The 27,739-nt window shown below is 41.2% G+C and overlaps 4 protein-coding genes across 7 annotated transcripts; 2 read left to right on the top strand and 2 right to left on the bottom strand.

Annotated features, from left to right (window-relative positions):
• Positions 1–1,960: 1,960 nt before the first annotated feature.
• cts12 (cathepsin 12) lies at positions 1,961–7,282 on the bottom strand. Its single transcript, XM_041934619.1, has 8 exons — positions 7,237–7,282; positions 5,809–5,954; positions 5,595–5,714; positions 4,598–4,762; positions 4,283–4,504; positions 4,018–4,186; positions 3,531–3,636; positions 1,961–3,446 (listed from the first exon to the last, which is right to left on the bottom strand). The coding sequence occupies exons 1-8, from the start codon at positions 7,265–7,267 to the stop codon at positions 3,347–3,349; spliced, it is 1,059 nt and encodes a 352-aa protein (XP_041790553.1). The 5' UTR covers positions 7,268–7,282; the 3' UTR covers positions 1,961–3,346.
• Positions 7,283–8,957: 1,675 nt separating this feature from the next.
• ankrd29 (ankyrin repeat domain 29) lies at positions 8,958–13,885 on the top strand. Of its 3 annotated transcripts, XM_041935628.1 has the most exons (11): positions 8,958–9,113; positions 9,210–9,240; positions 9,719–9,888; positions 10,116–10,214; positions 11,207–11,305; positions 11,539–11,637; positions 11,973–12,071; positions 12,253–12,351; positions 12,669–12,764; positions 13,235–13,333; positions 13,431–13,885. In XM_041935628.1, exons 4-11 carry the CDS (start codon positions 10,134–10,136, stop codon positions 13,512–13,514), a joined length of 756 nt encoding a protein of 251 aa, XP_041791562.1. In that variant the 5' UTR covers positions 8,958–9,113; positions 9,210–9,240; positions 9,719–9,888; positions 10,116–10,133; the 3' UTR covers positions 13,515–13,885. The 3 variants fall into 3 exon arrangements, with proteins under 3 accessions (XP_041791562.1, XP_041791560.1, XP_041791561.1); XM_041935626.1 differs by lacking the exon at positions 9,210–9,240 and having other exon boundaries at positions 9,719–9,829; XM_041935627.1 differs by lacking the exon at positions 9,210–9,240.
• Positions 13,886–14,278: 393 nt separating this feature from the next.
• On the top strand, positions 14,279–20,795 carry LOC121605155 (vacuolar protein sorting-associated protein 4B-like). Its single transcript, XM_041934951.1, has 11 exons — positions 14,279–14,475; positions 15,522–15,633; positions 16,870–17,020; positions 17,595–17,653; positions 17,735–17,854; positions 17,932–18,088; positions 18,184–18,332; positions 18,418–18,499; positions 18,576–18,795; positions 19,338–19,478; positions 19,607–20,795. Exons 1-11 carry the CDS (start codon positions 14,455–14,457, stop codon positions 19,706–19,708), a joined length of 1,314 nt encoding a protein of 437 aa, XP_041790885.1. The 5' UTR covers positions 14,279–14,454; the 3' UTR covers positions 19,709–20,795.
• A 2,524-nt stretch (positions 20,796–23,319) lies between these two features.
• Positions 23,320–27,567, bottom strand: plekhb2 (pleckstrin homology domain containing, family B (evectins) member 2). 2 transcript variants are annotated; one of them, XM_041935164.1, is made up of 8 exons: positions 27,391–27,567; positions 26,591–26,641; positions 26,291–26,443; positions 26,088–26,190; positions 25,879–25,918; positions 25,514–25,600; positions 24,862–24,979; positions 23,320–24,736 (listed from the first exon to the last, which is right to left on the bottom strand). In XM_041935164.1, the coding sequence occupies exons 2-8, from the start codon at positions 26,625–26,627 to the stop codon at positions 24,600–24,602; spliced, it is 675 nt and encodes a 224-aa protein (XP_041791098.1). In that variant the 5' UTR covers positions 26,628–26,641; positions 27,391–27,567; the 3' UTR covers positions 23,320–24,599. The 2 variants fall into 2 exon arrangements, with proteins under 2 accessions (XP_041791098.1, XP_041791099.1); XM_041935165.1 differs by having other exon boundaries at positions 24,862–24,976.
• Positions 27,568–27,739: the final 172 nt, after the last annotated feature.

Below are 27,739 nucleotides of genomic sequence, written 5' to 3'. Positions count from 1 at the left end.
AGAGTGAAAACAAGAACTGTGTGTGACCTACATGCTAATTTAATTCACGTGCCTTGCATTGAGCAGTAAGGATTAGGATGCAACATTTTGGTGCACTGATAATAATCGTATAATGTAAATGATGCTTGTGTTTGGTTACGCGTCACTTCTTGAACAGCGGACACACCTCTCACATCTGGTTCCACTGTAACCCCGTTTACACAAGCATTCGACCACTCCTGAGCCGATGTCCAGACAGGCCAGTGCAAAACTACAGAGAGAAGGAATAAGGTCGTCAAATTGATGCAGAGCAAAAATCAGCCGGGCTGGGTAATGAAAAGAGACTGACTTGTTCCCTGTAAAGGGGCATGGACAGGCATGGCAGGTCCTGTTGGCTGCGTTTCCATAGTAACCCTCCTTACACCATTCACAGCGGTCCCCGGTGGTGTTGAACTGACAGTTCTGCAGGTCGGTTAGATGAAACACGGCATGAACAACAATGGCACAGCCTTTCAGTGTGGTATAAATCAACAATCGAACATGTGCCATTGTGCATGCATCTGTGTATGTGTGTGTGTTTGTGTGTGTGTGTGTATGTGTGTGGACATATATTACTCACATTGCAAGGACTTGCATTCCTCATGGAGACAAAATGCAAATACCCATAATGTCAAATTGGTACATCTTTGAGTGACGACTGAGGTAAGTCTCCAGAAATGAAATTAAGTCTATGTAATGTCCCCATATGTGATAGAAACACAATTCTGTGTGTGTGTTTGTGTGTGTGCACGTGTGCATGTGTGAACACCCACCACACACTTCCCTGTATGCTCATCACACTCATTGGACAGTCCGTTGCAGCTGCATGGCACACACTGACCCCTGTGGGGTCCAGCTCGCTCTCTGTAGAAGCCAGAGCTGCACATCTGTATAAACACAGAGAGCTGGACAGTCGACTGTGGGGCCGTTAACACAAGCAAACACTCTAACACCACTGACCTGGACAGGAGAACCCTATTATCAATAAATAATCACACTGCAAAGTGATTAACTGCAATAACGTGGATTTAATCCTTTTTATTATAAACACTATCAGATGCATTTGTCACTGAGGAAATAAATCGTCTCCACTGGCCGGAGCTGTAAACCAGAATGTGACATGGAGACAGAGAGAAACACACATGGTGATATGCACACTGCAGAGAGTGTGTGTTGGAAATGGATATATACAGTGATGAGGGTTTGGTTATCCATAAGATTTTCTTTCATTCCTGAGACATAATGAAATGCATCTAATATTGATGGTAGCTTTTTAGACTGGGAAACAAGCGTACAAAAACCGCAATGTGCAACAGAAAATGCAACAGATGGCCGCCTTACCTGAGTGAGAGCACCTGCTGCCTGGCTGCTGAAGGAAGAATCACAGAACTTTTTCGTGCCCTGCGTCCTCTGATGGATCTGAGGGTTTGTGTCATGCCTGCACTTTGAATGTTTCTCAGCAGAGGGACAAACCGGTGCAAAGCAAAGCAAAACCAGCCACAACGCACTGCAGAGCAAAGATAGTTTCCACTGCATTATAAGATATTGAAAAAGTCGTGAGAAACCAGCAGCGAAAAAGCTTCCCCCTGTCTCTCAGAGAGCTCCTCCTCCTCCTCCTCACAGGTAAATCCTGGAGCAGGTGAACCTTGGAGCTTTTTATGCGAGACACACGAAGAAAAGCAGCATGGTAAGAAAAAGGGAGCGTGGAGGCCAGCGAACAGGCTCAAGGTTCAATGAGGTGTGGTTGAACGGCGGAGCGTGTGTTTGGTTTGAACAATGCAACGTGCAGAGAGACACTTAGAACAAATGACTTTATTATCAGTACAGAAGTTAAGACATGTCAGTTGATCCTGTAAGTAAGTGATAAAATATTGTTCATATTGGTAGAAAAATATGCAAGAATATGCCACAGCAAAAAAAAAGAAACTTGTTTTTGCATTGAAAATGCAAAGCAACACTTTATTTGTTCTTTCTCAGATTCTCAGTGAGGCCTGAAACATTGTGTCCCAACACCACCACCCCTTCATCCCTCCCCCCCATGTCATTTGAGTTTCTACCAAGTACAACTACAACAAAAAAGCTTTGCAGTCTGAAGATATAACAGCACAGTCAAAAACAAACAGTGAAATTCACCAACAGGGCACCCTGGTTGTTGATATAGTCTAGAAAATCAAAGGTGTTGCTGAATGGTAATGAATAATTATTACTCCTTGTTGAAGCAAGACTATGCAGCCCGTGGAGGAGCAGCCGCTGTGGCTACAAGCGGCAGCTAAGGCCTCATCACACCAGGAAGTGGCACAGCACAATGAATCCACGCTTGTGGTTCCTAAAGCTTGGTGATACACAGTAGTGACTTCTTGCAGGGCTGGTTGTTGAGCTTCTGTAGCTGGCGAGCTAACTGCTAACGGCATTAGCAGCCGGGAACGGACTAGCACTTGTTAGCCACAGTAGCTTTAGGCTAGGAGCTTTTGTACAGACTCTTGCCTCATTTACCGTCAGGTCTTTTGAAGAGTAGCTTATACTTGAAGGTACAATTACAGCTCATAAGCTAATGCTTTACCTTCCACTATTTTGGACTCCCCGGTCCTCCATTCCCTCAAAGCTCAGTACAGATCAACATGGCTAGCTATGGGTTAAATGTGTCAAATTTTGCGCAAATATACTCCCAGGAGCAAATCTAACAATCGCAATGATTCCATCAGAATAACTGATTTGACTGTGTAATCCCGCCATTTTTAATGCTGATGTGATGAGGCCTGAAATGGATGATGCTAAATGCTAAATTGTTAGCAACTGTAACAGTAGTACAAGTGGAGAAAAGTTGTAGTTGCACAGTAATGTCAATTATCCGTTAAAGTTTGGTAACATTAGCCAAAATAAGATACAGGTATCACCAGACCAAGGAAGGTTATAGCAAAATTCTAGTTGTATTTTATTTTACTTACAAATTCAACTTTGCATTTGCAAATGGAGGAATGTGTTTTTGCCCCAGTCCAAAGTTACATAGTCTCACTTTGAATTACATAAAATGGCAGTTTCTCATATTTTCAATCAATAAAACGTTTGGAGGGCTAGTAGAATCTCTGGCCATATGTGCTGGTGTGTGTATTACGTCCCTGAGAGAAGCAATGTGTTCACTATAAAAGGCTTATATGAATCTTTGAATCACAAAACATTATCTGCAGTGTCAGAAAGGTTCAGCAGAGGCTTCAGGAAATATGGATGATAGAAGTGCTGTGGACTATTAGCAGTGGCTGCTTTCTGAGGCCCGCTGACAGTCCAGAGTAAACGTTTAGCATCAACACTCAACTGAGGCGTCTTATCTGAATCATAGAATAGGGTACAAGGCATAGCTCGCGATGCCACAGGTGTTTCTGCCGTCTCGGATGATTCGCATATAGCCGCCTTCACCCCAGCTGGTACCCCAACTACAAAGAAGGAAACAGCTTATGAAAATGTAGTGTTTGACAAAATCAACCTATGATATTCTATGTGTAGAGAGTTTTTCTGACCTGTTTTTGATGATCCAGTAGTCTTGGCCTCCTTCAGAGCCGTAGCCAACCAGCAGCACCGCGTGGCTCAGATTGTTCGGGTTACAGCTCGGCTCGTCGTATATTCCTGGAGAGGACATTTCATCCTGCATTAACTGATTGATTGACCATTTGGAGCAATGTTATGTTTGTGTCCACCTGGTGAATGAAAGTCCAATAGACTCTTCTCTATCATCTGTTTTGGACTCTACTAACTCCTAATATGGCTCTTTAGCAGCTAAATGCTCCACTACATTCACCAGCTCATTGCTAATTGTGCCTGTTGTTTAGTGCTGAGCAGGTCAGGACCGAAATAATGAGCTCAAAGATGCTACAAAGCTCTGTAGAGCTGAGGGGGGTGGTAGAGTCAGACGTAGATGTAGTCATTTGATTGCATTTTTCATCTAAAGATATTAATTATAAAATTCGGTCATAACGATTGTTCCGAGGGAGTTTTAAATTGATTAACCTGAGCTGTAGAACAGGAAGCTTGAATGATCTGCATCAATGGCTACTGTGATGGGACCGATGGTTGCCACGGCATCAGCCAGAGCCTGCTCGTCTCCTTTGGGTATGAACCTGTAGTCTTTGATATGGGCAACTGCAAGCCTGCTATCGTAGTAACAGGGCTGAGTATCCTGTTGAAAGAAATAAAGAGCTTGAAGTTAATGGCGGGCTGGATGCGGAGTAATGAACTGAACAAACGGAGGCAGAGCCAGCAGGTCAAGCCTCACCACTGAGGTGTATGGGTATGTGTTTGTCGTCTGCAGGCCGTTGCTGACCACGTAGTCGTAGGCATTGGCCATCCAGGCACCACTGCAGCCATAGGTACCGTAAGATTTGGAGCAGTCCACCAGGTTTTGTTCACTCAAAGATTCAAGACGACCTGTCTTCTTGTATATTTGTCCCTCAATAGCTCCTGTGGTGCTGAAGGCCCAGCATGAGCCACAGTATCCCTGTGAGGAACATTTAAAACATGCAGTAGACTCGAAGGTGTTCATGATTCAGTCTGAATAGAATAACCCAAAGTGGATTTAGGAACGTCGTACCTGGTCTTTCACCTCAGTGACGTAACCCATGTTCCTGTAGTCGACAAACCAAGTATCTAACTTCTTAGCATTGTTACGCAGCCTTCGGGCTGAGACGGTCTTCCCTCTCATCACGAATTGGGCGTCTATCACGGCACCTTGCAAAACTCGGTACTCCTGTCTTGTCTACATGTGGAAAACATAAAGAAGATTGTGTTCCAATAATGTAAAATCAGTTATTCAAAGCAATGCGCCTTATTTATTTAATCCTAGGAGTTTAACAGGAACGGTTTAGCTTAGCTTAGCACAAACAGAAAACAGGGTGAAACAACTGGCCTGGCTCTGACCAAATGAATGTAATAAAAAATCCACCTTCCAGCATCTCTAAACTCACTAATTAACATGTTATAACTTTGTTCATTTAATTCATTAAATCAAAAGTGTAAAAATTATGGTTTCATGGGAGAGTTGTGTGCTGGATTATTTCTTAGCTGGAAGCAGTGATTGTACAGCCTCTGTGCTAAGCTAAGATAAGCTAACTGAAACTTCAATTTGAATGAACAGATATAAGAGAGGTATCAATCTTCAACATTTGATTAAGTGTATTTCCAAAATTGTAAAAATATTCCTTTAAATGCAAGCCCTCACCACCGTCCTTGTTGTTGGCGATTTACCTGCTTTATGAAGCGATTCAATAAACAATCACTGAGCTGCAGTCATATTATGGTTAATGTCTATAAGCTTCAATAGTCACTTTGGATGAATGCATCAAAATTAATTCAATGCAATATAATAATTCTGTATTTTTTATTCAGATTATTATTGAAATCAAATCACAATCAGATCAATCACAGATTTCAACAAATTAGCAGTTTTTACTACTTACTATCATCTACTATGAATTCTGGTCAAGTTATTAATTATTTTTTTCCCTAAACGTAGGATTGGTTTATTAATGCAATGAAAGCCTTGTATTTTACTTAAAATACTCTTGAAACACAACTTCGTGAGTTCTTACCAGGTCTCCATATCTATTCATGGCCATAGTGAACGGTTTCATGCCCATGAAGAACCTGTGATTATTGTTGTCAATCATCCGCTTGTTCTCCTCCCAGATGACCCTCCTTTGCATGTCGTCCTGCGCGATAACACAAAACACATCACAGAGAGACTCGGGTGAATCAGAGCGTGTATGTACGCATGTGTATTTTCAGACGTGGTGTCGGTCTCACCAGTTCATCGTAGGCTATGCCGTGGATGCTCTTCCAGATCTCCCACTCAGTCAGGACGGCCTCATCTGAGTCTGAAACCACATGCTGTGGGCTGCACAGCAGGACAAAGAGCAGAGCGGCTCTCAGCAGGAGGCCGGCCCGCTGCACTGAAAGGACAAGAGCATCACAGCGGAGTCACGCCATTTGTCTGCACGTATGCTTAAAAAATCATTAATATCACAGTTTGTGAATTGCTCTGTTATTTTTCTGCATAATCAATAGCATAAGTATTGGGGCACTTGTGTAGAATTGCTGTTTTTGTTGAACTAAAATTTGAATTTCTGGTATGTATATATCCAGTATGAATGAGTGACTGCAGTATGAAATCTCTGTTATTCAGTCTGACCATAGTTGCATGCAAGAACATCAGAGAAATGTTGTATTTATCCTGCCTGAGCTCAGCACATCAGAGGACAAACTAATTTCAAGCTATCTAATCCTAATAGCTGTATTCTGCGAAGTAGTTTTATGCAGTATGGCGGCAATTTTCAGATCCAAACTGCTGTCATATTTTCAGCATCTCCCAATTTTAGCTAATCGCAACAAAACATGAAAGTTTCCAGCGTTTAAAAAAGCTCCCAGCAGAGAAAGCAACAGAGCAACTGCCTGCAGTAAACATCCGGAGGGTTTGTTCTAAAATAGGAGACATTACATGTAGTCATTTATAAAGTGGAGCCGATTGCTTGTTCTTACTTATTTTTTGGTGTTATGTGACGGTTTATCTTTTGTTTCCATTATAGGTCACTGTTATTTATGGTTTCGTGTGTTGACTCATTTCACTTTTCTGAGATTTAAATTTTGACTTATATTGCATTTTCTGGTCTTATAGATGTTGTGATTTCAAACTGTTGCCTTTTTCTTTAATAGTTCTTCTTATTGTGTGGACTCCTGGAAGACTAGCGATGCCAATGAAGATGCAGGTGAAGAATAAAGAATGAAAAATAAAGCTATATTGCTTTCTTACAGACCCTTCATTTGTAAAAGTTAACATTATCCGGCATGCTGCCAGTCCATGTTCTCCACAGAGAAATGTCATTCTTGCATTTTAACTCCCACTAAAATGCAGTTTAATGTAAACATATATGAAATATCTGACATCTAATTTATCATAAATGAGGCCTACATGATGTCAGTGTTGCTGCATGTAGGGCGCCCCGTAAGCTCAAATACTTTCCTTAGTTGAATTTAGCAGAAGCTATTCTCTCTTAAAGCTTCAGTCAAACTTGCATCAAAAAGACATTCTCAGACACATCAGCCTCTATAGTCAAACCTCATGACATTTAATGAAACTGAGCGACCTGTCTTTAAAATAAAAGGTGCACGTTCAGGATTCAGTTGTTTCTTCTAACACTGCACAGCATATGAAATGAAAAGCCCTGGCCAGCTTACCTGCATGCATGTGAGTCTGATTTGTTCCCATGTTCTGAGAGTGACTCTGGACAGTCACACAGCAACAGACTCACTGTCAGCCTGCCTTATATAGCCTTACAACAAGTACATGTTTCCAGTGGACTTTACAGAATCCCTAAATCAACACTTACGGCAGCACCTGAGAGGGACATTAGTCAACAAAAATAAGATGCTTTCCCTGCTCCGCCTCAGTAATACCTCTATTATCATTTAGAGCGAGCTAAAGCTGCAATATTGTAAATCCTTCAAATACCGGTTTATAATTGACCATAACACCTGACATCAAACTTTCCAAAGCAATGGCAGAAGAAGTACACAGAACACTTTGTAAAAATGCCCATACATTAATGTAAAAATACGCCATTACAAGTGAAAGTCCCACATTCAAAATCCTCCTGAAGTCAAAGTTATCCGTTAAATATACTTAAATCATCCAAAGTAAAAGTACTCATAATGCAGAAAAGTGCCCCCTGAGAGTGATGCATTATTATACTTGACATTATAAGGTTATTAATACTGATTCATCGATGTGTGCGCAGCATTTAACTGTTGAAGCCGGTCAAGGTGGAGCTAGTGTTAGCTATCAGTATAGTCAGGTAGTTTAGTTCAGGGCCCTTCCTAATAGCCACAAATTAAACCTGAGGGGTTGAGACACACATCTGGATAAATAATGAATAAAGGAACTTGAACAGTTGATCAAATTAAACCATCTGGGAAGTTTAGAGGAGAAATGTCTCTTTGATGTAACTGCAAGCAAAAAAGGTTCGAACCAGCGTTAATGCATTATTGTATATATTTTATTCAATCTAAAATATCTATCTATTAGTTTTGCAGTGGAGTAAGAAGCACAATATTTCCAGCTGACATGTAGTGGAGTAGAAGTATAAAGTAGCACAAAATGGAAATACTCAAGTTCAAGAAAAAATGTACTTAAGTGCAGCAGTTGTGTAAATCTCCACCACTGTTATTAACATTGATGCATCAATGCAGAAGCAGCATTTTGCTTTAGTAGCTGCTATAGGTGGAGCTAATTTTAACTACTTTATATACAGTTAGCTCATTTAGGGGCCAGGTCCCTCAAAAAGGTCATCATCTGTAGGGTGATGAGATGATTGATGGCAAAGGGAAGAAGTAAAAATAAAATTCTGCAACTATTTTGCTTTTTTTCCCCCCTTCAAATCTTTGCATTTTTGTGAAATAATGGATCATTTGACACATTTGTGGAACAGTTAATTAAATGAAACCAGCTGTGAGGTTTAGAGGGTCAAATCACTCTTTGGTGGAACAACTAGCAACTCAGTGCTTAAAGATTTATGCTGGAATGTGTAAAGAGGCCCCAACAAGGCACTGGAACACAAGCCAATGAGGTTGTGTTTTATATGAGCTTATTGTAAATTTATGTAATCTCAAATCAAAATCTGTAAATTAACCTCAACTATCAAATAAATGTAGTTCAGAAAAAAAAAGATATTTGCCTGTGAAATGTGGCGAGTGGAAGTAGAAAGTAGACAAAAATGAAAATACTCAAGAAAAGCACAAGTACATAAAAATGATTCTTCAGCACAGCTGAGTAAATGTACTTCAGTCACTTGAACTCAATCCCTGCACCTCTCTGACAGATGACCGTGTGCGCTCGGCAGCGCCCTCCAGCGGCCGCTGCGAGCCTCGGCGCAGCTCTGACTGCAGAGAATGAGCTCAGCTGACTCTCCGGCTGTTATTATGTCCGCGAACCGGCGCCGCCAACACCCAAACACAGTGCGGCAAAACAGGCGACTGGCACTCAGCGTCGACTCTAATGAATGAGTGCGCAGGAAGAAACATGAGTCACGAGTGAGGTCTGCATGATGTCTTTCAAGGTAAACCAGCCGTTTCCATCCATCAGCCTGCAGGGCCTCAATGAGAAAACAGATCGCGCCCGCTTCCTCTTCATGTGTGCACTTGTTCATTTTCAGGGTTTATTTAACGGCGTGCTGTATTTAACCGGTAAGGAAACCGGTGTGATATGGAATTGCAATCACACAGTCTAGCTCTGTGTCTCTGTGCGTGTGTGTGTGTGTGTGTGCGTGTGCGCGCGCGTGCGGATAAAAGCGTATCATATGGCCTGTGGTCCTACAACTGCAACTACGAGTCTTACAACTGTTTACCCCTTGCTAGTGGTGGTCCTACTAAAATGTCACACCTGTGCAGTGTGAAGTGCAACTGTGCACGTGCTGTTTAATGCAAAATGATAATAATAATAATTCTAATTCGTCTTTTCTGATGCAGAGGGAAAGCGTGTATCTGTGTACTTGTTTGAATAATGATCAATTGGTGCACCTGATTGATCTCATTCATACTCATACTCTCTAAACCTATAAACCTGTACACCTGTACTGTTTCTATTGGCTGTACTCTACTGTCAGAGCGTAATACTATAATGGTGGTTTAAGGTCAGTGGTTGTTGTGTGTATTTACCTTCCAGAAGGAAACACCCCTGGCTAATGCCGTGTTTTGGGCAGCGAGGAAGGGGAACTTGGCTCTTCTTCAGCTGCTGCTCAACAGTGGGCGTGTGGACGCAGACTGCAGAGACAGTGTAGGGACGCTGCATGTCCTGGCTGCTCAGCTGCACGCTTTAACCATAACCCACCTGTGGTAGGGAGACAGAGAGCTTCAAAGCCTTACCTCTGTGGTGCATGTGTGCTATCAAACAACCATTTCATGTTTTGTTATTTTTCATCATAATAAAGGATTTCGTGTGTTCAGAAGGAAATTTTGCAATTTTTTTTAGTTTCATCACCACCTGTAAAGCACTTTTCAGCAAATCACCCACAATAACACACCTAAGGTTGCTTAATTATCGTTGCCATGTGTCTTTTCAGTATGGGACGACGGCGCTGATGGTGGCGTCATACAGCGGCCATTACGAGTGCGTGAAAGAACTTATCATGCAAGGAGCCGACATCAACTATCAGAGAGAGGTATGATGGGAAAACAACTGGCGGGCCAATAGAGGCATTGTAAGACTTTTCCAGGTTACCAGGTAACCAGCAGAGCCTCCAGTCACCGCTCCCAGCCAAGAAATAGTCTGGTGCATAAACTCCCATAAAACCACAAGTTTTGCCCAAATTAGATAAATGTGATGTAATGTGTTAATTAGTAAGCTTTAGTGGTGCTAGCAGGCTCATTTGTTTTTGCTTTGGACAGAGCCAGGCTGGCTGTTTTCGGCCTTTGTGCTAAGCTAAGCTGACCAGCTGCTGGCTGCCAAAGGAGAGTCCAGGAAGTCACTACTCGGAGCCAAGAAATAGTCTGACTCATAATCCCTGTAAAACTGCAAACTGTCATTTTACACTTCATCTTTTTGTCCATATTAAACAAACAAGTTTCCTATTCTTGTGCTAAGATAAGCTACAAGTCTTGTAGCTGTAGCTAAATATTTAGCACACAGCTATGAGAGTGGAATTGTTCCATTTAATAAAGCTTCTGTAATGTTAGTTTAATGTTTAAAAACTAGTTTGGCTTTAAGAAAACACACCGCTTACATATGTCTGTTGACAAGTTTTCATCCAAATGTAGTCCAAATGAATCAATCCACCATCATTATGTGATTATTCTAATCAGGTGCCATTAATCCACTGGAGAGGAATGAGCAAGATACGATGATTAAATGAGCACAAGTTAAACCTCAAACAGTGAAAAACAACAGAGAAAACGTGATGGAAATTTGGCATTTATGCTCGTTTCATGTGTCAATTTGAGGGATGTTACAGTCTCTTCATTGGTTCAGACAAATCTGATGTTTGACACCTACTGTCTTGGGTTTGAGGACAAACTGGGAAAACTTGAACATGGGCAGCAAGATGAAAGCAAAACCCAGGCCTTTAATTGAATACTTGTCTCTCAATTACATGCAAACATGGAGATTTGTTTTCAGAATAAAGAGAGCAGTAACTTTTTTTATTGTCCGTTCCAGACAGGTTCCACCGCCCTGTTCTTCGCCTCCCAGCAGGGTCATAATGACATTGTGAAGCTCCTCTTTGAATTCGGTGCCTCCACTGAATTCCAGACAAAGGTATGCAGCAGAGCACAATGACGTGTGTCACGGTCTTTGTAACACTGGGTGTGATGGCGAGTGCTACGATGCTATCACGTCAGACAGAGAGTAGCATGCAGAGATAAAGAGACAAATATGATGCACAAAATATGCTGCTCAGGCTGCTTTTTCCAGACGTTAGAGCTGTTCCTTGAACACACCAGCAGTCACTTCCTCACCGCCAGCATGTTTCTCGTGTGTTTTTGTGGCAGGACGGTGGCACGGCTGTCACCGTGGCCTCTCAGCACGGACACTACAAGGTGGTGGAGACCCTGCTGAAGAATGGAGCCAATGTTCACGACCAGTTGGATGTGAGCCCCCTTTGCACCCACGTCTTTAGGCCTCTTTTAGACTCGTAATGTCCTCTCACTGTCGACACCACAGTGGTTAGTTGCACACAGTGTCCCGGCAGCTGGAATCCAGCCTCTCAGGTTTCTGCAGACTGCTGAGTCAGACACGACTGACATTTAGCAGGATTAGTGCCTGTCTTTAGGCCGGGGAAAATAACTTGAGTGCACAAACATACATTTATAAAACAACAATATAATAATATGTTAATAATACACTTTTTGCTTAGCTGGAAGCTTTTCTGACTTGTTTTCAGGTACAGCAGAAAAGTGTGTGAGGTGATTCTTTTGTGTTTCAGGACGGTGCCACCTCTCTGTTTCTCGCTGCCCAGGAGGGTCATGTGACTGTGATTCGTCAGCTGCTTTCATCTGGTGCCAAGGTTAACCAACCGAGGGAGGTAATGTCCTCAACTCTTTAGCATACGTAGAGACTTAAAGGACACGATCGCACAGTTTCTCCCACCTCCTCTTTCTCACCCCTTCAGGTTATCTCAGCGACTCTAATGTGCCTCTTTCTTTTCACCTCCTCCCTCCTCTGATGTCCTTAATCACGCCATCCCTCATCCATGTGCTTTCCAGGATGGCACTGCCCCCCTGTGGATGGCAGCCCAGATGGGTCACAGTGAGGTGGTGAAGGTGCTTCTCTTACGTGGCGCAGATCGGGAGGCTGACAGAAAAGTATGTAGTTCATTTCGGAGTGCACATGAAGTGATTATTGATCGGTGTCATTTGGTCCTTTCAACACAAATAAGACTAGTAGATAGCCTTCCTATCCAAAGTGTCAAAGTGTCTTCTGCTGCTGGATTTGTGGAAAGTGGATTCACACTCAGAATATCTTGAAGTTTTATCACTGACAGTTCCATTCCAACGAGGAGACTTTATCTGCTGATGACGACCATGGGATGTAGTTGAAAACCTCAGAGCAGGTAAGTAAGAGGACCTTGAGTGGTGATTTGTTTTGTTGAATATTTGTATCCTTCTCTGTTGTCTTCCAGGATGGATCAACAGCACTTTTCAAAGCGGCTTTTAAGGGACACAACAGCGTCATCGAGGAACTTCTCAAGTTTTCTCCTTCACTTGGCCTTCTCAAGGTAGAGGACAGTGCCATGGGCTGTGGCAGTTTGATAAATACGCCTGCTCGCTTTCTAGCTGAGGGTTCATTGAGAAGATAGATAGCACGCTCATGTCTGTATGTCTGTACTGCAGCTACCGCCAGGAGATGGTTAGCTTTGCATGCAAAAAGACTCCAGGAAGTCACAGCTCAAGGAATAGTCCAGCGCATAACCTCCCGTAAAACCTTAGGCTGTGTTTTTTTCCCATTTCCAGTCTTTATGCTAAGCTAAACGGCGGCTATCTTTAGCTTCCTATTCATTGTACAAATATGAGAGTGGATCTTCTTATCAAAGTCTGGGTAAGAAAGGGAATGAATGCATGTTCCAAAATATCAAATCATTCCATTATTCCTAAGTGTGCAGCACTGGATAAAGAGTAGGTTTATATTTGTTTATACAATACCTCTCCTTTAGCATCATGAATACATATCTTTATTTGTTGTCTCCAGAATGGCTCTTCTGCCCTTCATGCAGCTGTTATGGGTGGAAATATTCGAACTGTTACGCTGCTGCTTGGTGCGAACGCAGACCCCACACTGCCCAACAAGGCAAGGCGCTTGAAATGTGAAAAATGAGACGATGAAGCGGTAGAAAACAAGTAAATAACTTCAGCTTGCAAATGTTTTCTCATGTGTGTTTTTGCAGAATAATGAACTCCCTGCAGATCTTACAAAGAATGAACGCATCCTAAAGGTTTTACATCCAAAAATCTTAAATGGAGACAGTTGATGACCACCCAGAGTCCTGCCTTCATGCCTGCGTGTAAAACCCTGATAATGTGTGCTGAGGGGGAAAGAAAACAACAACACGGTGTCAAATCTACTCAACTACAATATGTACTGTACATGGTACTTGCTTTTGATTGCGGCTGAAATGAAGCTGTCAAATGTTGAATAAACCTGGACTAAATCTAGAGAGACACAGTGTGCAACCAAAATGTTTGCGTCCGCCATGTGCGTCGTCTCCTTTACGCTGTCGTTCTACAGTATAAGCATTTATTTTTGTTGACCCCCCCAGGTGTTGTAAGATTTCTAGATATTTTGCACACTTTTTATTTGCCTTTTTAATAGATGTAATAAAGTGTAAATTTGTTAATGAATCCATAAGTGGCACTGTGCATGTTTATTTAATGCATGAGGATCAAATCATTTTATTTTGAAAAGTCATGTCAAGATTTTCATTACATTTTCATTTAATGAAATGACCATTATTTTGATGAAGTAATAATGAGATATTACATGTTGTAGTGACAATATGGCAATAATATGATACAATGACAAACATTCACTAGAAGATCGTATAATCTGATATTTATACACCTGTCACACATGTAACTCACTTGTATTTTAATTAAATTAATTTACTTTTTTTCATAATTTTAATTAATTCTAAATAGCCACATCTCTGTAGTAACCTTGACTGATTATGAGTTTGACTGAAATATCTCCTGAATCTGCAGCTGATGAAGACAACAATAACATTGTCACGTGACCACCGCGGAAGTGACAGTCCAGCTTTTGTTGATGCGGAAGAGACAAACTTTTAAGGATGTTTTGCGATTGAAGTTGTTCTCAAATTAAACATTAGTAGCAGCGGAAAAAAAGAGTTGGCGGGTTTACAGCTTTTTCTAAAACGACAGACTTAAGTTTAACCGACATATCAAAACCTAATGGCTGGTGGTAATTTACAGGTGAGTGACAAACGTTTACTAAGCTAAGGTTAGCTACCTGGTTACATTAGAATGTTATCAGAACATAAAGTTAACAATATGGCTTTCAAATTAACGTGCTATTGTCATTTTTGGGTGATTTAAAATGAATGATTCAGCTTGCGTAAATGTTAAAAAGAGGAGCTATAGGCGGTACAAGGATTTAACTAACTATATCAGCTTTGTTAATGGTTATTAAACCACTTAGCTGTTGAGTTATTGCTCTGTTGATCAGCTAAGCAGAAGCTGATAACAACGTCTGGGTTGCCAGGTTGCGAAAAATCCGTTTGGCTGATGCTTACTCCTTAGTAGTGGTGGAAAGTATTGAGTACTGTGTTTGAAGCATTGCCTGGTCGTCAGCAGAGAGACATTTCCCCATTCAAGTGTTTGAAGCTCAAGACCTCAAATTAAGCAGTATTTCACTGGAGAAGCAACACATAATGTGGATACAAATTTGTGTATCAGAACTTTGTTTTTCTGCTTCTTTCCTCTTACATTAATCATGTCAAGACCCCGCAGATTCTGGCTGCACGTAGAGTAGCTAAAATCACCTCCACCCCACAACTGACACCAGTAAAAATTAGCATGCTACAATAGTACATTTTGCTAATAATACTTCTGAATCTTTACTTAAGTAGGATTTAGTATTTTTCCTCTGATGTAGTATTTTTTATTTTACTAAATGATCAGACTTCTTTATCCACAACTGCCCTTTCAGTGCCACTCTCTGGTAAGACACTCAGCTTTGTATGTTGCATAATAGTTAAATAACTAGAGAGTTAATTGATTAACATATTTACAACATTTATAAAGGAGCTTTTACCAAATAAAAAACATATACACTAGTACACAACCTCTCAACCTGGTAACACAAAAATTGTTTGTATTATTAGCTTTTAACTTTAAAGCATGTGCAAACTTGTTATTAATCATTAATAAACACAATAGCCACTACTTTAAACCTTTAAAGGGTGCCTTATCACAAGATTTCCTAAACTCTTCTTTCTCATGTTGCCTGTCGTTCTCAGAAAGCTATCGATCTCGCTTCCAAAGCTACGAAGGAGGACAAAGCCCAGAACTACGAGGAGGCCCTCAGATGTTATCAGAGTGCAGTGCAATACTTCCTTCATGTTATCAAGTGTGAGGATCTTCACTTATGACTCCCATCAGTGTTTAATTCAATTTCTCACAATACTTGTGTGAATTTTATTGTTTAAATTCCACAGCGGATGCACAATAGATGATAAATTATCAACCAATGATTGGCAATTTACTGAAAAGGAGGTTTTGCTTCAACACTGGGATTGTCAGTGAAGTGCTAAACAAAAAATCCAGTGAGCGTGTTCCAAACATATTCAAAGGTTTTAAGTGAAGGAGGAGAAAATGTCTATGCATTTAGGCACAGAGCTTTCATCAGAGTGTTTGAAGTTTACAGGTTCAGTTTGGTAATATACACAAGAGCAGAGTTGGTACACAGCTGAGAGTGTATAAATAGTTAAAATACAAGTTACAAACTTCCCAAAACACTGTTTCTGGTCATCATTGATTCACTATTTGGACTGTACACTAGATGGCAATAAAGGGACATTTGAATGAAACCCGTTGATTTTCTGTTGTAGCATGATCTTAAGGATGATCCTGCATCCTGAAGTGATCAGCGGTCACATTCACATTGAGATCATCATTAAGTCAATTTGCTGTCAGAGTGTTGAGTGTGTACATCCAAAACATTTCTCTGTGGGCCAGTTTCTTTACAACACCCCCTCCTCTAGTGGGCATCATGGCTTTCTCAACCCACCAGAATTTTAATGAAGAGGCTGAACTGTGATTTGCTTCAGCTTGATGTTTTTGCAGCTGCATAATCCATATTGTAAAATTGCAGTTTTGCACTCTGGTATTTGTTGTTGAGGGTTTGTCTAACATATGCTGGACCATAGGGACACATTAAGATATGATTCACATGAGTCGACTCATAAATTCCCACGTAGGAATTTTCTTCTCAGTGTGCAGATGATTGAACGATTTTGTGCATGGTTAGATCCAAATAGTAGATTTGTCAGTGCTGTGTACAAGTTCAGGAAACTTGAGTTGTTGTTAATTGTGATGTGAGCCAAATAAACAAGTGAAATGGGAAATTTATATTATTATGTATTATTCTAATAATTAAATAGAGCCTTTGCAACTGCAAAATGTTTTAGCACAGCATATCTTATATAGTGATGCCAGTTAGATTTAGTTAAGTCAGAGCTATGGAATATTCAATCGTCCACCTTATCAGTTATCTGTATCAGCAGAAACAAAATCCACATTGTGCATCTCTAAACTCCACTTCTGTTCAACCCAGCACGATGGTCTGAGCTACTTACTGTGTTGTAGATGAGGTGCAGGGGGACCGAAGTGCACAGAGCATCAGGGCCAAGTGTGCAGACTACCTGGACAGAGCCGAGGAGCTGAAGGAATATCTGAGGAAAAAGGAGAAGGGACCTCCGGCCAAACCTGTCAAAGAGTCCCAGTCTGATGACAAAGGGTGAGACCGGCCGGTCAATAAGACTGTGAAATGAGTCCGTATCCCGGTGTTTGTTGCTGCGGTGACTTGTTTACATTCAGCTGATTTTCAACAGTTTACCTGGAGACATTTTGTTGTAAAAATAGAGACAACGTAGTCATTTATTATTGGAAACGTACTAAAGATTTGTTGAAATGTTCACCTCTCTGTATACTGTAGAATTTAGCATTTTTACCTGAAAATGGACGACAGCTGTGGCACAGGAAGGGAAGGAGCCATTAGCCCCCTCACTTTAAGTCGTGGATCACTGCATCCCAGTTTCAGTTATTCCCATCCACTCTAAGACATTAGGGAAAACTATACTATCTATAGATACATGTTTTACTTAATAGAAATTATTTAGTTAAAGGTCCACCAAATGAACATTTCTCCCTTTTCCTTATAGTTAGTACTCAGTAACAAAGCCTTTTTCAGGAGCCTCCAATGGGATCTGAAGAACTGAGTGTACTGCATACCCCTAAAAGAAATACACATAATTGTTCACTATTCATGAAAGTATCCGTAAATAACAATGTGGGGTGTCCTTTAATTTCAGGAATGAAAGTGGTGATGGGGAGGACGAGGAGAAAAAGAAGTTCCAAAATCAGCTCTTAGGTAAATGACACAATGTGGCGGGTCAGAAAATAATCAATGCTATGATCTATAAAGCCTTTATCAAACCCATCTCTCTTACAGGTGCCATTGTCATGGAGAAGCCAAACATTAAGTGGGACGATGTGGCCGGACTTGAGGGAGCCAAAGAAGCCCTAAAAGAAGCTGTGATCCTGCCCATCAAATTCCCTCACCTGTTCACAGGTACTGAATGCCAGAGCAGCAACTATAAATCTCCTGAAAGCGAAGAATATTTAATAATAGAGTATATGTTTATGTAGGAAAGCGAACTCCTTGGCGGGGCATCCTTCTGTTTGGCCCTCCAGGAACTGGGAAGTCCTACCTGGCCAAGGCGGTAGCCACAGAAGCCAACAAGTCCACCTTCTTCTCCATCTCTTCCTCCGACCTTGTGTCCAAGTGGCTGGGGGAAAGTGAAAAGTGAGGCCCGGCTTCTTTACATGATATTAAAACCGGGAATATGATAAACTGACAATAAACTTCTATTGTTTCTCCGCCCTCTTGTCTTCGCCCAGGTTGGTAAAGAACCTGTTCTCGTTAGCCCGAGAACACAAGCCATCGATCATTTTCATCGATGAGATCGACTCCCTCTGCAGCTCCAGGAGTGACAACGAGAGCGAAGCGGCGCGCAGAATCAAGACCGAGTTCCTCGTCCAGATGCAGGGTGAGCAAGAAGAGATGACCTGGAAATCTGAGCTGAGTCTCAGCACTCTGTTTATGAGGTGTAACAAATTTCCTTCTCGTCTCAGGTGTTGGAAATGATAATGATGGGATCCTGGTCCTGGGAGCCACAAATATACCCTGGACACTGGACTCAGCAATCAGGAGAAGGTTGCTTTAATTAAAGACTAAACTTCAGGAGGTTAAATGCTTCGTAATGGCTGATTAAATGTTTTGTCTGTGTTAGGTTTGAAAAGCGAATCTACATTCCTCTGCCCGAGGAGCACGCTCGCTCCTTCATGTTCAGACTGCACCTGGGCTCCACGCCCAACGACCTGACAGAGGAGGACTTCGTCACTCTGGGCAAACGGACAGAGGCCTATTCTGGAGCCGACATCAGCATTATTGTTAGAGATGCCCTCATGCAGCCTGTCAGGAAGGTTCAGTCAGCCACACACTTCAAAAAGGTAAAAACACAGTAACAGTATCATCGGGTCAACAGTTTGGTTTATGACTAAATATCTGCAAAACTAATGACAACCCCATGTGATTATTGCAAATTAGCATATTTTATAGTGTAAACATTGGTTACATACATGGTGAACATGTATACCAACTGAAAATACCTCAAGTGTTAGCATTGTCTGTGAGCCGCTAGCATGGTTGTAGTCTCTGAATCTCTTTTGTTCATCAGTGCAAGAACTCCATCGCTGCTTTGGGGGTTGTAAGTACAAGCAGATGAACCAGAACCTGAATCAGTATATATAATGAAATACATTTCTTTTCTAAATTGTAATGACATAATAAATGTAGACTTTTATGCATCAAGTGGAACAGTTTCCAACTGCCTGAACACTGGGAGACACTAAATAGACATTATTAATTAAAGAAATATGAAGTAGCTTTTCATTCAGACCTTAAACTAGCCTATTCGACTAAACTATGCAGCGGGGACGCTACAAAATGAGCTACCCGGTATATAATCCAGTATCTTCTGTGCCCCTCTAAGGTTCGGGGGTCATCATGCAACAATCCTGGCGTTGTGGTGGAAGACCTCCTGACTCCGTGTTCGCCAGGTGATCCCGACGCCATAGAGATGACGTGGATTGACGTCCCTGGGGAGAAGCTTCTCGAGCCAGTCGTGTGCATGGTAAGAAAATAATTTTTGCCAGGAGAGAAAATCCGTGCATGTCATCTATCATCTGTCGGGTTATCGATAAACACGGACGACTGCTGAGATCAGCATTTATTGTGCCCTCTCTGGTATTTTCCGTGCAGGCTGACATGATGAGGTCGGTGACGAGCACCAAGCCGACAGTGAATGAGCAGGACTTGGAGAAGCTGAAGAAGTTTACTGAGGATTTTGGTCAAGAGGGCTAGCAACACTCAGGCTAGCTAGCAATTATTTTCACTGTCAGTTAAGCTTTTGATTATTCAATTAATCTTTTGGTCTATAAAGCGTCTAAAATGATGGAAAATGTTCATTACAAGTTTCTGGAGCCCAAAGTTTTACTTGTCTGAAAGATGCAAAGCAACAGAGAAGCAAGCTACTATTACAGTTTTAGATGAAGTTGCTGTAACAGCTGTTTGCCTTTATGACTGGAAAATGGACTAAAATGATTAATCGATTATCAAATTCTTAATTGATGACTTTTTTGTTGATCAGTTAATCAACTGTTTCAGCACTTTTTAGCACTAATTTGTCAATCCAGTGAAGCTCATGTTTACACCTACACATTTGTAAGGTTTCATATTTCTTTTACATAATGATTTTATTTTGGGTGTCTTAAGCCAAACTGATTATCTTTGTTTTTTCAAAGGAAAATGTACAATCTGTTTAAAAGTATGTGCAGTAGTGATGATGCAACAGGTGGTAAATGCACATTTTCAACACAACATCCTAATATAGTCTATATGACAGTTTTACGACACTTAAACACAATCAGTTTAGGGGCTTTTGTAATTGGGAATTTATACCATAAAATTTATGAACACTTACTATGTTTTAAACATGTTTACTTTCGCTGGTTGTTTTTATTTCACTACATACAACATTGTTATCAGCTTCAAAAGGGCCTTTTGGGTTTGTATTTACAAAATTTTGCCATTACATATAAAATATTGTATATTATTGTATTATATACAATTATGCTTTAAAAACTATTTTTCTAAATTCTGATTAACTTTGGCCAGAGAGCTGTATTTACTACGCTTCTGCAGTTTCAACTGTCAGGCTTTAGTTGTTGATTACTGTATGAATTCCTTATCGATCCTGTCAATATATATCAGCTGTGTTGCCATTGGGTTTGAAGTATTTCTTTATTAAAGAGTTTCTTTTGGGGTTTAAAGAGGTGTCTGGTTACATAAATAAAACTTGAAGTGGTCATTTGCACGTTTGTTGTATCCAACATGACATGTTCTGTCAACGGAAATCTCAGGGTTAAATAAACAACACAAAACCAAAAAACTGGAGTCATCATTAACTTTGTGAATACTATATTTAATTGTCAAAGACAGAGCCCTTACATCAGAAAGGCAGGAATTCCATCTACAACAAAATCAAGCGGACAGCAAAAAGTAGCACTTCCTGTTCACCCCCTCTCAGTTCAAAAACCCAAACACCAGGTGAACAGCTGACTATACCACCTCTGATGCTGACGTACCACCACCACGTGACCCACCTACGCGGATGTGACAATACAATAGTAACAACAATAAATTACCGCGGCTACAGCTGCCACAAAGAGCTGACCTCTACATGCTGGCCCCCGATTATTACCATCACTACATAGCAATAAATAATATTTACAGAATTTTAACCATATCAAAACTCATATCATATACAAAATAATAAAACAGTACAATGCAATTCCGTCTTCCTTACAATATTTGCTCTTTTCAACACAAGGCAATTTTCTTCTTAATCCAAATTGTCCATCATCTATTATGTGAGTTCTTGAGTGAGTTCTTCTTTTAAGTCAAGTAAAGTCATGTCAGGACAGAGGTTACTAGCACTGACCTTTCTTCAGAGTGAATAACCACTCAAGTCAAGTCAAACAAACAAAAACAAACAAAGGTGAAGCCAAAAAAAACTTCAAAGACAATCCAGTCTGAGCAGCAAGTTGAGTGGCTCAAGATCTAAGGTTTCATCTGCTGCTTCTGTGCGTCTCAAAGCCGAGGCTGAAATGACCAACAACCACAAAATGGCTGAGCAACGCACCCCCAGCCTGAAAAGGAGGTTTATCAGGGATGCAATCATTCCACAAAGACTACACTGCATTCATGAACGACCTGATCAAAAATGGATATGCTGAGAGAGTGCCACACTCAGATGTGGGCTGCAGTGACGACAAGGTGCGGTATATCCCTCATCATGGGGTATACCATCCCCAGAAAAAGAAGATCCGTGTTGTTTTTGATTGTGGGGCATCATACAAAGATGTGTCGCTTAATGTGCATCTTCTGCAAGGACCTGACCTCACAACCACACTGATTGGTGTCTTGACAAGGTTTAGAAAGGAGCCCATTGTTCTGATGTCTGACATTGAGGCTATGTTCCATCAGGTCTGTGTCCCAGAGGAAGAAGTGGACTTGCTGCGCTTCCTTTGGTGGCCCAATGGAGACTTCAAAAGAGATATGGCAGAGTACAGTATGGTCATGCATTTGTTTGGAGCTACATCATCACCAAGCTGCGCTGATTTTGCTCTATGGAGATGCGCCAAAGATAACAAGGAGCTTTTTAGCCAACAGGTGTTTGAAACTATCATGCACAGTTTTTATGTCGACGACCTCCTCGGCGCTATTGAATTCCTTCGACTAGTGTTGCCATAAGGAAAGTCTTGGCTAAGTGTGTCATTTGTCGCTGGCTACATGAAGTTGCAGGACAACAGCAAATGGCAGGTTTGTCTACTGGCAGAGTTTACACCCAACCACCTTCTTCTCCTCAAATCCAAGCCCAGTCTTCCACCCTGTTTGTTTCACAAGGATGACAGTTATGCACGCCGGAGATGGAAGCAGGAACAATACATTTCTGACCTGTTTTGGAAAAGGTGGACTGAGGAATATTTGCCACAGCTACAGGAGCGACAGAAATGGGCAAAAATCAAACGTAACTTCATCCCTGGGGACATAGTGCTTATAGTGGATGATTCTGCACCTCGGAATTCCTGGATTATCGGAAGGGTTACGGAGGTAGCGCCAGATCGAAAAGGACTGGTACAGCAGGTCCGCATCAAGACCCGGACCAGCACTCTCTGCAGGCCTGTGACCAAAATTTGCCTTCTTCAGGAGTCTGCATTGTTGTGAAGTCTGTTTCTTTTGGCTTCACCTTTGTCTGTTTTTGTTTGTTTGACTTGACTTGAGTGGTTATTCACTCTGAAGAAAGGTCAGTGCTAGTAACCTCTGTCCTGGCATGACTTTACTTGACTTAAAGGAAGAATTCATCAAGAACTCACATAATAGATGATGGACAATTTGGATTAAGAAGAAAATCGCCTTGTGTTGAAAAGAGCAAATATTGTAAGAAAGAGCGAACTGCATTGTACTGCTTATTATTTTGTTTATTATATGAATTTTGATATGGTTAAAATTCTGTAATTATTACTTATTGCTATGTAGTGATGGTAATAATCAGGGGCCGGCAGGTAGAGGTCAGCTCTTTGTGGCAGCTGTAGCCGCAGTAATTTATTGTTATTATTGTATTGTCACATCGGGGAAGGCGGGTCACGTGGTGGTGGTACGTCAGCATCAGAGGTGGTATAGTCAGCTGTTCACCTGGTGTTTGGGTTTTTGAACTGAGAGGGGGTGAACAGGAAGTGCTACGTTTTGCTGACCGCTTGATTTAGTTGTAGATTGAATTCCTGCCTTTCTGATGTAAGTGCTCTGTTTTTTCTGATGTAAGGGCTCCAGCGTGTCGGGCAAGGTATGCTTTTTCCCCTAATTCAGCCTCTCGGCGGCTAAGTGGATCAGGATAGTCACCTTTTAGACATCTCTTAGTCAACTGTCAGATATTTTATTTTAAATGCAGGGTAAATAATAATTTAATAAGTACATTTGATAAGAGAAATATAATTAATTAATTTCACTTTGTTAAACAATTTAAGACCTGTAGAAAAATGACATCAATGTTAAGCTGTTTGCACAAGCTGATCAACTGAAGAAGCTAAAATCATTTGGAAATCCAAGTTTTATACATCTTCAGAATTACTGATTAAGATATGCAGCGTGTCTGAAACACAGCTATGCTAACTTGCTATTTCAATATGAATAAATAGAGTAACAATTAGCATGAATAATGGGGAAATCTGACAATATTCAAGTCACCTGGAGTGAAAAAAGTCCCGGCCAATTGAAATATAACTAAATCTCAAAGAGACTGATTAACCTGCTTGGTATTTGTGCATACCACAAAAAAACTACTGAAATGAGACCAAAGTATAAATTCGAACACATTTCAAATGAAATGCAAAGTGTGATTAAACAGCTGCCAATGAAAAAAATTACCATAAATAATGCATGCAGATATATAAGTAAGGAGGAGTGATGTCCCTTTTCACTTCAATGCGCATCATGTAAATGCAGCGTTTCCTCACACGTAGACTCACTTGTGGTGGCGACTATACCGGACATTCGTCACAAGCAGATTCCAACAAAAGGGTACCTCAAAATGCTACAATGTAACTGATTATTGCTTTTTGTGTGCGTGCACTCCTCTTTACACAACTCTCATCTCAGCCTGCCTCCACCACAAATAAGCCGAGGAGCCGAAGAAACGCTGCATTATTCACAACCAAAATAAACAAGTATTGCATGTAAAACAAAGTAAAGGTACAGTACACAGAGAAATTAAGACACAAACTAAAAAAAAAAATAAAACACCAATTCATGCCTGTGAAGACAATTCTGCAAACATAAAGGATAAATATGCTTCATAATGCACAAACAAACTGAAACACTGAGAGGACCTGAAATGTACATATGAACTCTCAAAGTGAGTAATTGTTTTTTTGGTTAAAACCATTCATATTCAGACAACACAAAGGGGTTGGGAAACTGCCGCATAGGGCATCTGAGAAAGTGCTAACAGTATTTACTGTATATATGTATATAGGACACACACGGAGTAATTCACTGCCCATCACAATCATGCTTCATAGATGGAAGTAGCCCAATAGACACATTTTACTTAAACTCATGTGATGGCACAGCGAAGAAGCCAAACGCTGCAAATACGGGGGAAGAGTGTGCTACTAGATGTACATTAGTCATGACACTAGAAGACGGAGAAGAGAGAGCCAAGTGCCAGACCAGTTGCTGCTCCAGCTAGCATGCCCAAAGCCACATCGCCGCCATCGTCACGCTGGCGTTCCCGGATAACAACATGGTTCACTCCAGGAGCAGCATACCCACCTAGAAAGAACAGCAGCAGCATGTGGCTTCATTTAACTTTGTAATGATGACTCGTAAACTTGATTAAATTAGTTAATTTAAAAAACATCAAAAAGTAAAGTTTAATCAAATGTGCAGTTGTTTACCTTGGTACTGATAAGGATAAGCTACAGCGTAGGGCTGGCCGTCAGAAGAGTATACAATCTGTGTAGCGTGGGGTGGAGGCGCAACATACTCTCCATATGGACCTGGGGCATAAACCTGCTGAAAAATGACAAACAAAAAGACCATAGAGATCCTCTGCAGGATGCCAGCAATAGCGAGCCCTTCCCGTTACTCATTTGAGTCAGTCTTAATTTTACAAATGTTCCTTAGCGGAGCTTTTGAACACTTCCATTACTACACCAGTAGTAGCCGGTTTTCTTTTTGGTTTTACCTGGCTCATTGGCATGGCTTTCCCTTAAGCAACAGGGCAAACCAGGTCAAAATGTGTAGTAGAACATGTGCAGCACATATACAATGTGACATACAATGCAAATTATGAACACAGTGGACTCATATTATACATAGCCCAATCTAATATTTCCAATTCTTGTCTGCTGTTGTAGCTGTAAGCACTGACTCGTAAGTATTAAAACTGTAAAACACTGATAACAATCCTATTCAGAGATTTACAACTGAGTCTGGCCAATTTATGGAGGAAAAGAATGTTGAAGCTTGAAATGCACAGGCACACTGCCATTAGCCTATCAGGATTAAACTTAACTTTAGTCATATGCATACTGTTTATGCCTTTACCTGAGGAGGAGGAGCGTATTCTGAGTAAGGGGGAGGAGCAGATGCCATCACCTCCTGTGCAAAGCCGATCTGAGGAGTAGCAACAACCTGAAAATAAAAAAAACAACACAAATGAGGCCACATCGCCTGAAAACAGAGAACGAACACCAACAAAACTGAGCACATGACGTTTGGACAAATGGTAACATCAAACAATTCTGATAAACCCTCAAAGACATAGGACTCCAGGCCGTTCCACTGCAGTGAGGTTGCATCATTGTGTTTAATGAAAACACACAAAGTGTCAGTTGTTTCAGACAGCCAGAAACAAGTAAGAGAAATATATCTAACTGCCAGTCTCAATTTGAGATGCAGCAGAAACTCACCGTATTAATTCTTGCATCCTGAAGTGCCATGGTCCATGCCCTGCAACACAAAGTATGAACCATGTCACTTTGGATGTAAAATAATGTCTCCACTGTAAATGCAGACACAGAATACCTAAAGAGTGAAACTTATAACGTCACCAACACAGAAACATAAACAGAAAGGCCCAAATAATTAATCATGACTCAGCAGGTGTGTGTCATCTTACAGAGCATCATCCGCACTGTCTGCACACAGGCTGATGACCCGTCCGTCTCTGCAGACTATCTGGAGCAGGGCGTCGCGCATCTTCCCCTCCGGTGGATTCAGCTCTGAGACGCAAAAACAGCAGGAAAAACAGGGAGGAGACACGTTCAAAGACAGCAACAAAGTCAAAACAAACAACTGTCAGGTGCAACAGGTGACAAGTACCTTGACATGCAGCAGAGTTGCGGATGTTGATGCAGTCGACCCTCATGTGGATGTCATCCTCCATGTCACGCCGTTGTTGATCATTGTAGAACACAAGCCGCCCATCAGCCCACAAGTCAAACCAGTTTCTTTTCCACCGACGCAGTATGGTACCTTTAATGAAAATATGCTCCAGTAAAGTTAAATCCAAACTGAAGTTATGTACACATGATGTCATACCATATCTCAGCATCTTGCCCACCTGGATAGCAGACAATACTCATTAAATGCTGTTGAAACTGTCAGGTCTCTGTTACTCACTTTGTCGATGAAGCCAACCACTCTTTACCATAGCCATCTTTGAGGTACCGCCTAAAACAGTAACATATATACAAATAAACAGTATTTGTTAGAAATGAAACAAACAAAGTTAATGACATTGGCTTACACTATTACTGGGCGTGGTATAGCATTGTCATCCTAAGTCTACAATATTTTTAGAAGAAAACTGAAAACCAAATTTAGAAGTGAACACAGTGATCTTGTTTGCAGATGACTGGCTGTATTGATTTAGCTAACTCAGATAAAACGCCACAAAAATAAGTTATCACGAGATTAAACTATGCAACTTAATATGAGCTAATGAACGCAAACGTTTGACACCACATAGTTTTTACAACATTAGTAGAAGCTTAAGTTAGCCAGGCAGCTAACTGTCAGGACAGTTTAAGGTATCAATTAGCTCGTCGGACAGTTACTTTGATTCTCGCTGCACGTTAGCTAGCTAACCTAACGGCAACAGATGATGGCTTCCAGCAATAACAGGCCAGTTGTGAATATGTCATCCTCATTTATTTTTATTACAAAATGGAATGGAGAGAAAGCGTTAAATGTAACGTCAACCACAACAAACCCGCAATCATGTGAGGTAGTTCATAAGTTTATCGTATGTGTACGTCCTCTAATAATTTACCAAACGCGATCGAAGTTAGCTAGCGTTAACTAACGTCGATTGTTTAAACATGTCGTGTGCCACCTGACCTACTACTTCACAGTGTTCATAGTTACCTAAAACCTTACAACATTTAGTCGCGAAGGCGTTGTGTCATCTGTTTACTTACTTGAGTATTTAACGCTATGTTTTAAGAAAAGGCGAAGTCTTTCGTGGGGAAACAGAAAACGCGGAAGTGAGATGTACAAAAAAGACGATGCCCTCCTTGGACTCAAAAAGCCTGACCAATAAACCGAGTGGACACAGCCTGGACGCAGCCTGTAGACAGGTCCGTCAGTAGCTGCCGTTAACCCCGCCCATGGAGCATCTTCCAGAGCGTTCACTCTCTTTGGGGAAGGAGGCGTTTGTTTTGAATGACGTAAGCCATCAGCTGACTCGCTGGAAAATGCCAGCAAACGCAGCGAGGTACGCTCGTGCGGGGTTCCCAAGTGCGCACACACTGTGGTCTGGCGATGTGT

Source organism: Chelmon rostratus, chromosome 4 (assembly GCF_017976325.1).
Source record: "Chelmon rostratus isolate fCheRos1 chromosome 4, fCheRos1.pri, whole genome shotgun sequence".
NCBI classification, from domain to species: domain Eukaryota; kingdom Metazoa; phylum Chordata; class Actinopteri; order Chaetodontiformes; family Chaetodontidae; genus Chelmon; species Chelmon rostratus.
Note: the sequence above shows the minus strand (reverse complement) of the source record. Positions and strands in the feature narration are given on the sequence as shown.

What these genes read in the sequence shown, in the direction of transcription:
- plekhb2 (XM_041935164.1), bottom strand. Translation starts at nt 26,627, where the DNA reads ATGGCTATGGTAAAGAGTGGTTGGCTTCATCGACAAA. An exon ending in TGGTTGGCTTCATCGACAAA is followed by an intron (nt 26,444 to 26,590) that starts GTGAGTAACAGA and finishes TTTTCATTAAAG; the next exon opens with GTACCATACTGCGTCGGTGG. An exon ending in CAACTCTGCTGCATGTCAAG is followed by an intron (nt 26,191 to 26,290) that starts GTACTTGTCACC and finishes TTTGCGTCTCAG; the next exon opens with AGCTGAATCCACCGGAGGGG.
- cts12 (XM_041934619.1), bottom strand. Translation starts at nt 7,267, where the DNA reads ATGGGAACAAATCAGACTCACATGCATGCAG. An exon ending in TCAGACTCACATGCATGCAG is followed by an intron (nt 5,955 to 7,236) that starts GTAAGCTGGCCA and finishes TTGTCCTTTCAG; the next exon opens with TGCAGCGGGCCGGCCTCCTG. An exon ending in TCACTGAGGTGAAAGACCAG is followed by an intron (nt 4,505 to 4,597) that starts GTACGACGTTCC and finishes TGTTCCTCACAG; the next exon opens with GGATACTGTGGCTCATGCTG.
- ankrd29 (XM_041935626.1), top strand. An exon ending in ATCGGGAGGCTGACAGAAAA is followed by an intron (nt 12,352 to 12,668) that starts GTATGTAGTTCA and finishes GTTGTCTTCCAG; the next exon opens with GATGGATCAACAGCACTTTT. An exon ending in ACCCCACACTGCCCAACAAG is followed by an intron (nt 13,334 to 13,430) that starts GCAAGGCGCTTG and finishes GTGTTTTTGCAG; the next exon opens with AATAATGAACTCCCTGCAGA.
- LOC121605155 (XM_041934951.1), top strand. Translation starts at nt 14,455, where the DNA reads ATGGCTGGTGGTAATTTACAG. An exon ending in TGGCTGGTGGTAATTTACAG is followed by an intron (nt 14,476 to 15,521) that starts GTGAGTGACAAA and finishes TGTCGTTCTCAG; the next exon opens with AAAGCTATCGATCTCGCTTC. An exon ending in TCGAGCCAGTCGTGTGCATG is followed by an intron (nt 19,479 to 19,606) that starts GTAAGAAAATAA and finishes TTTTCCGTGCAG; the next exon opens with GCTGACATGATGAGGTCGGT.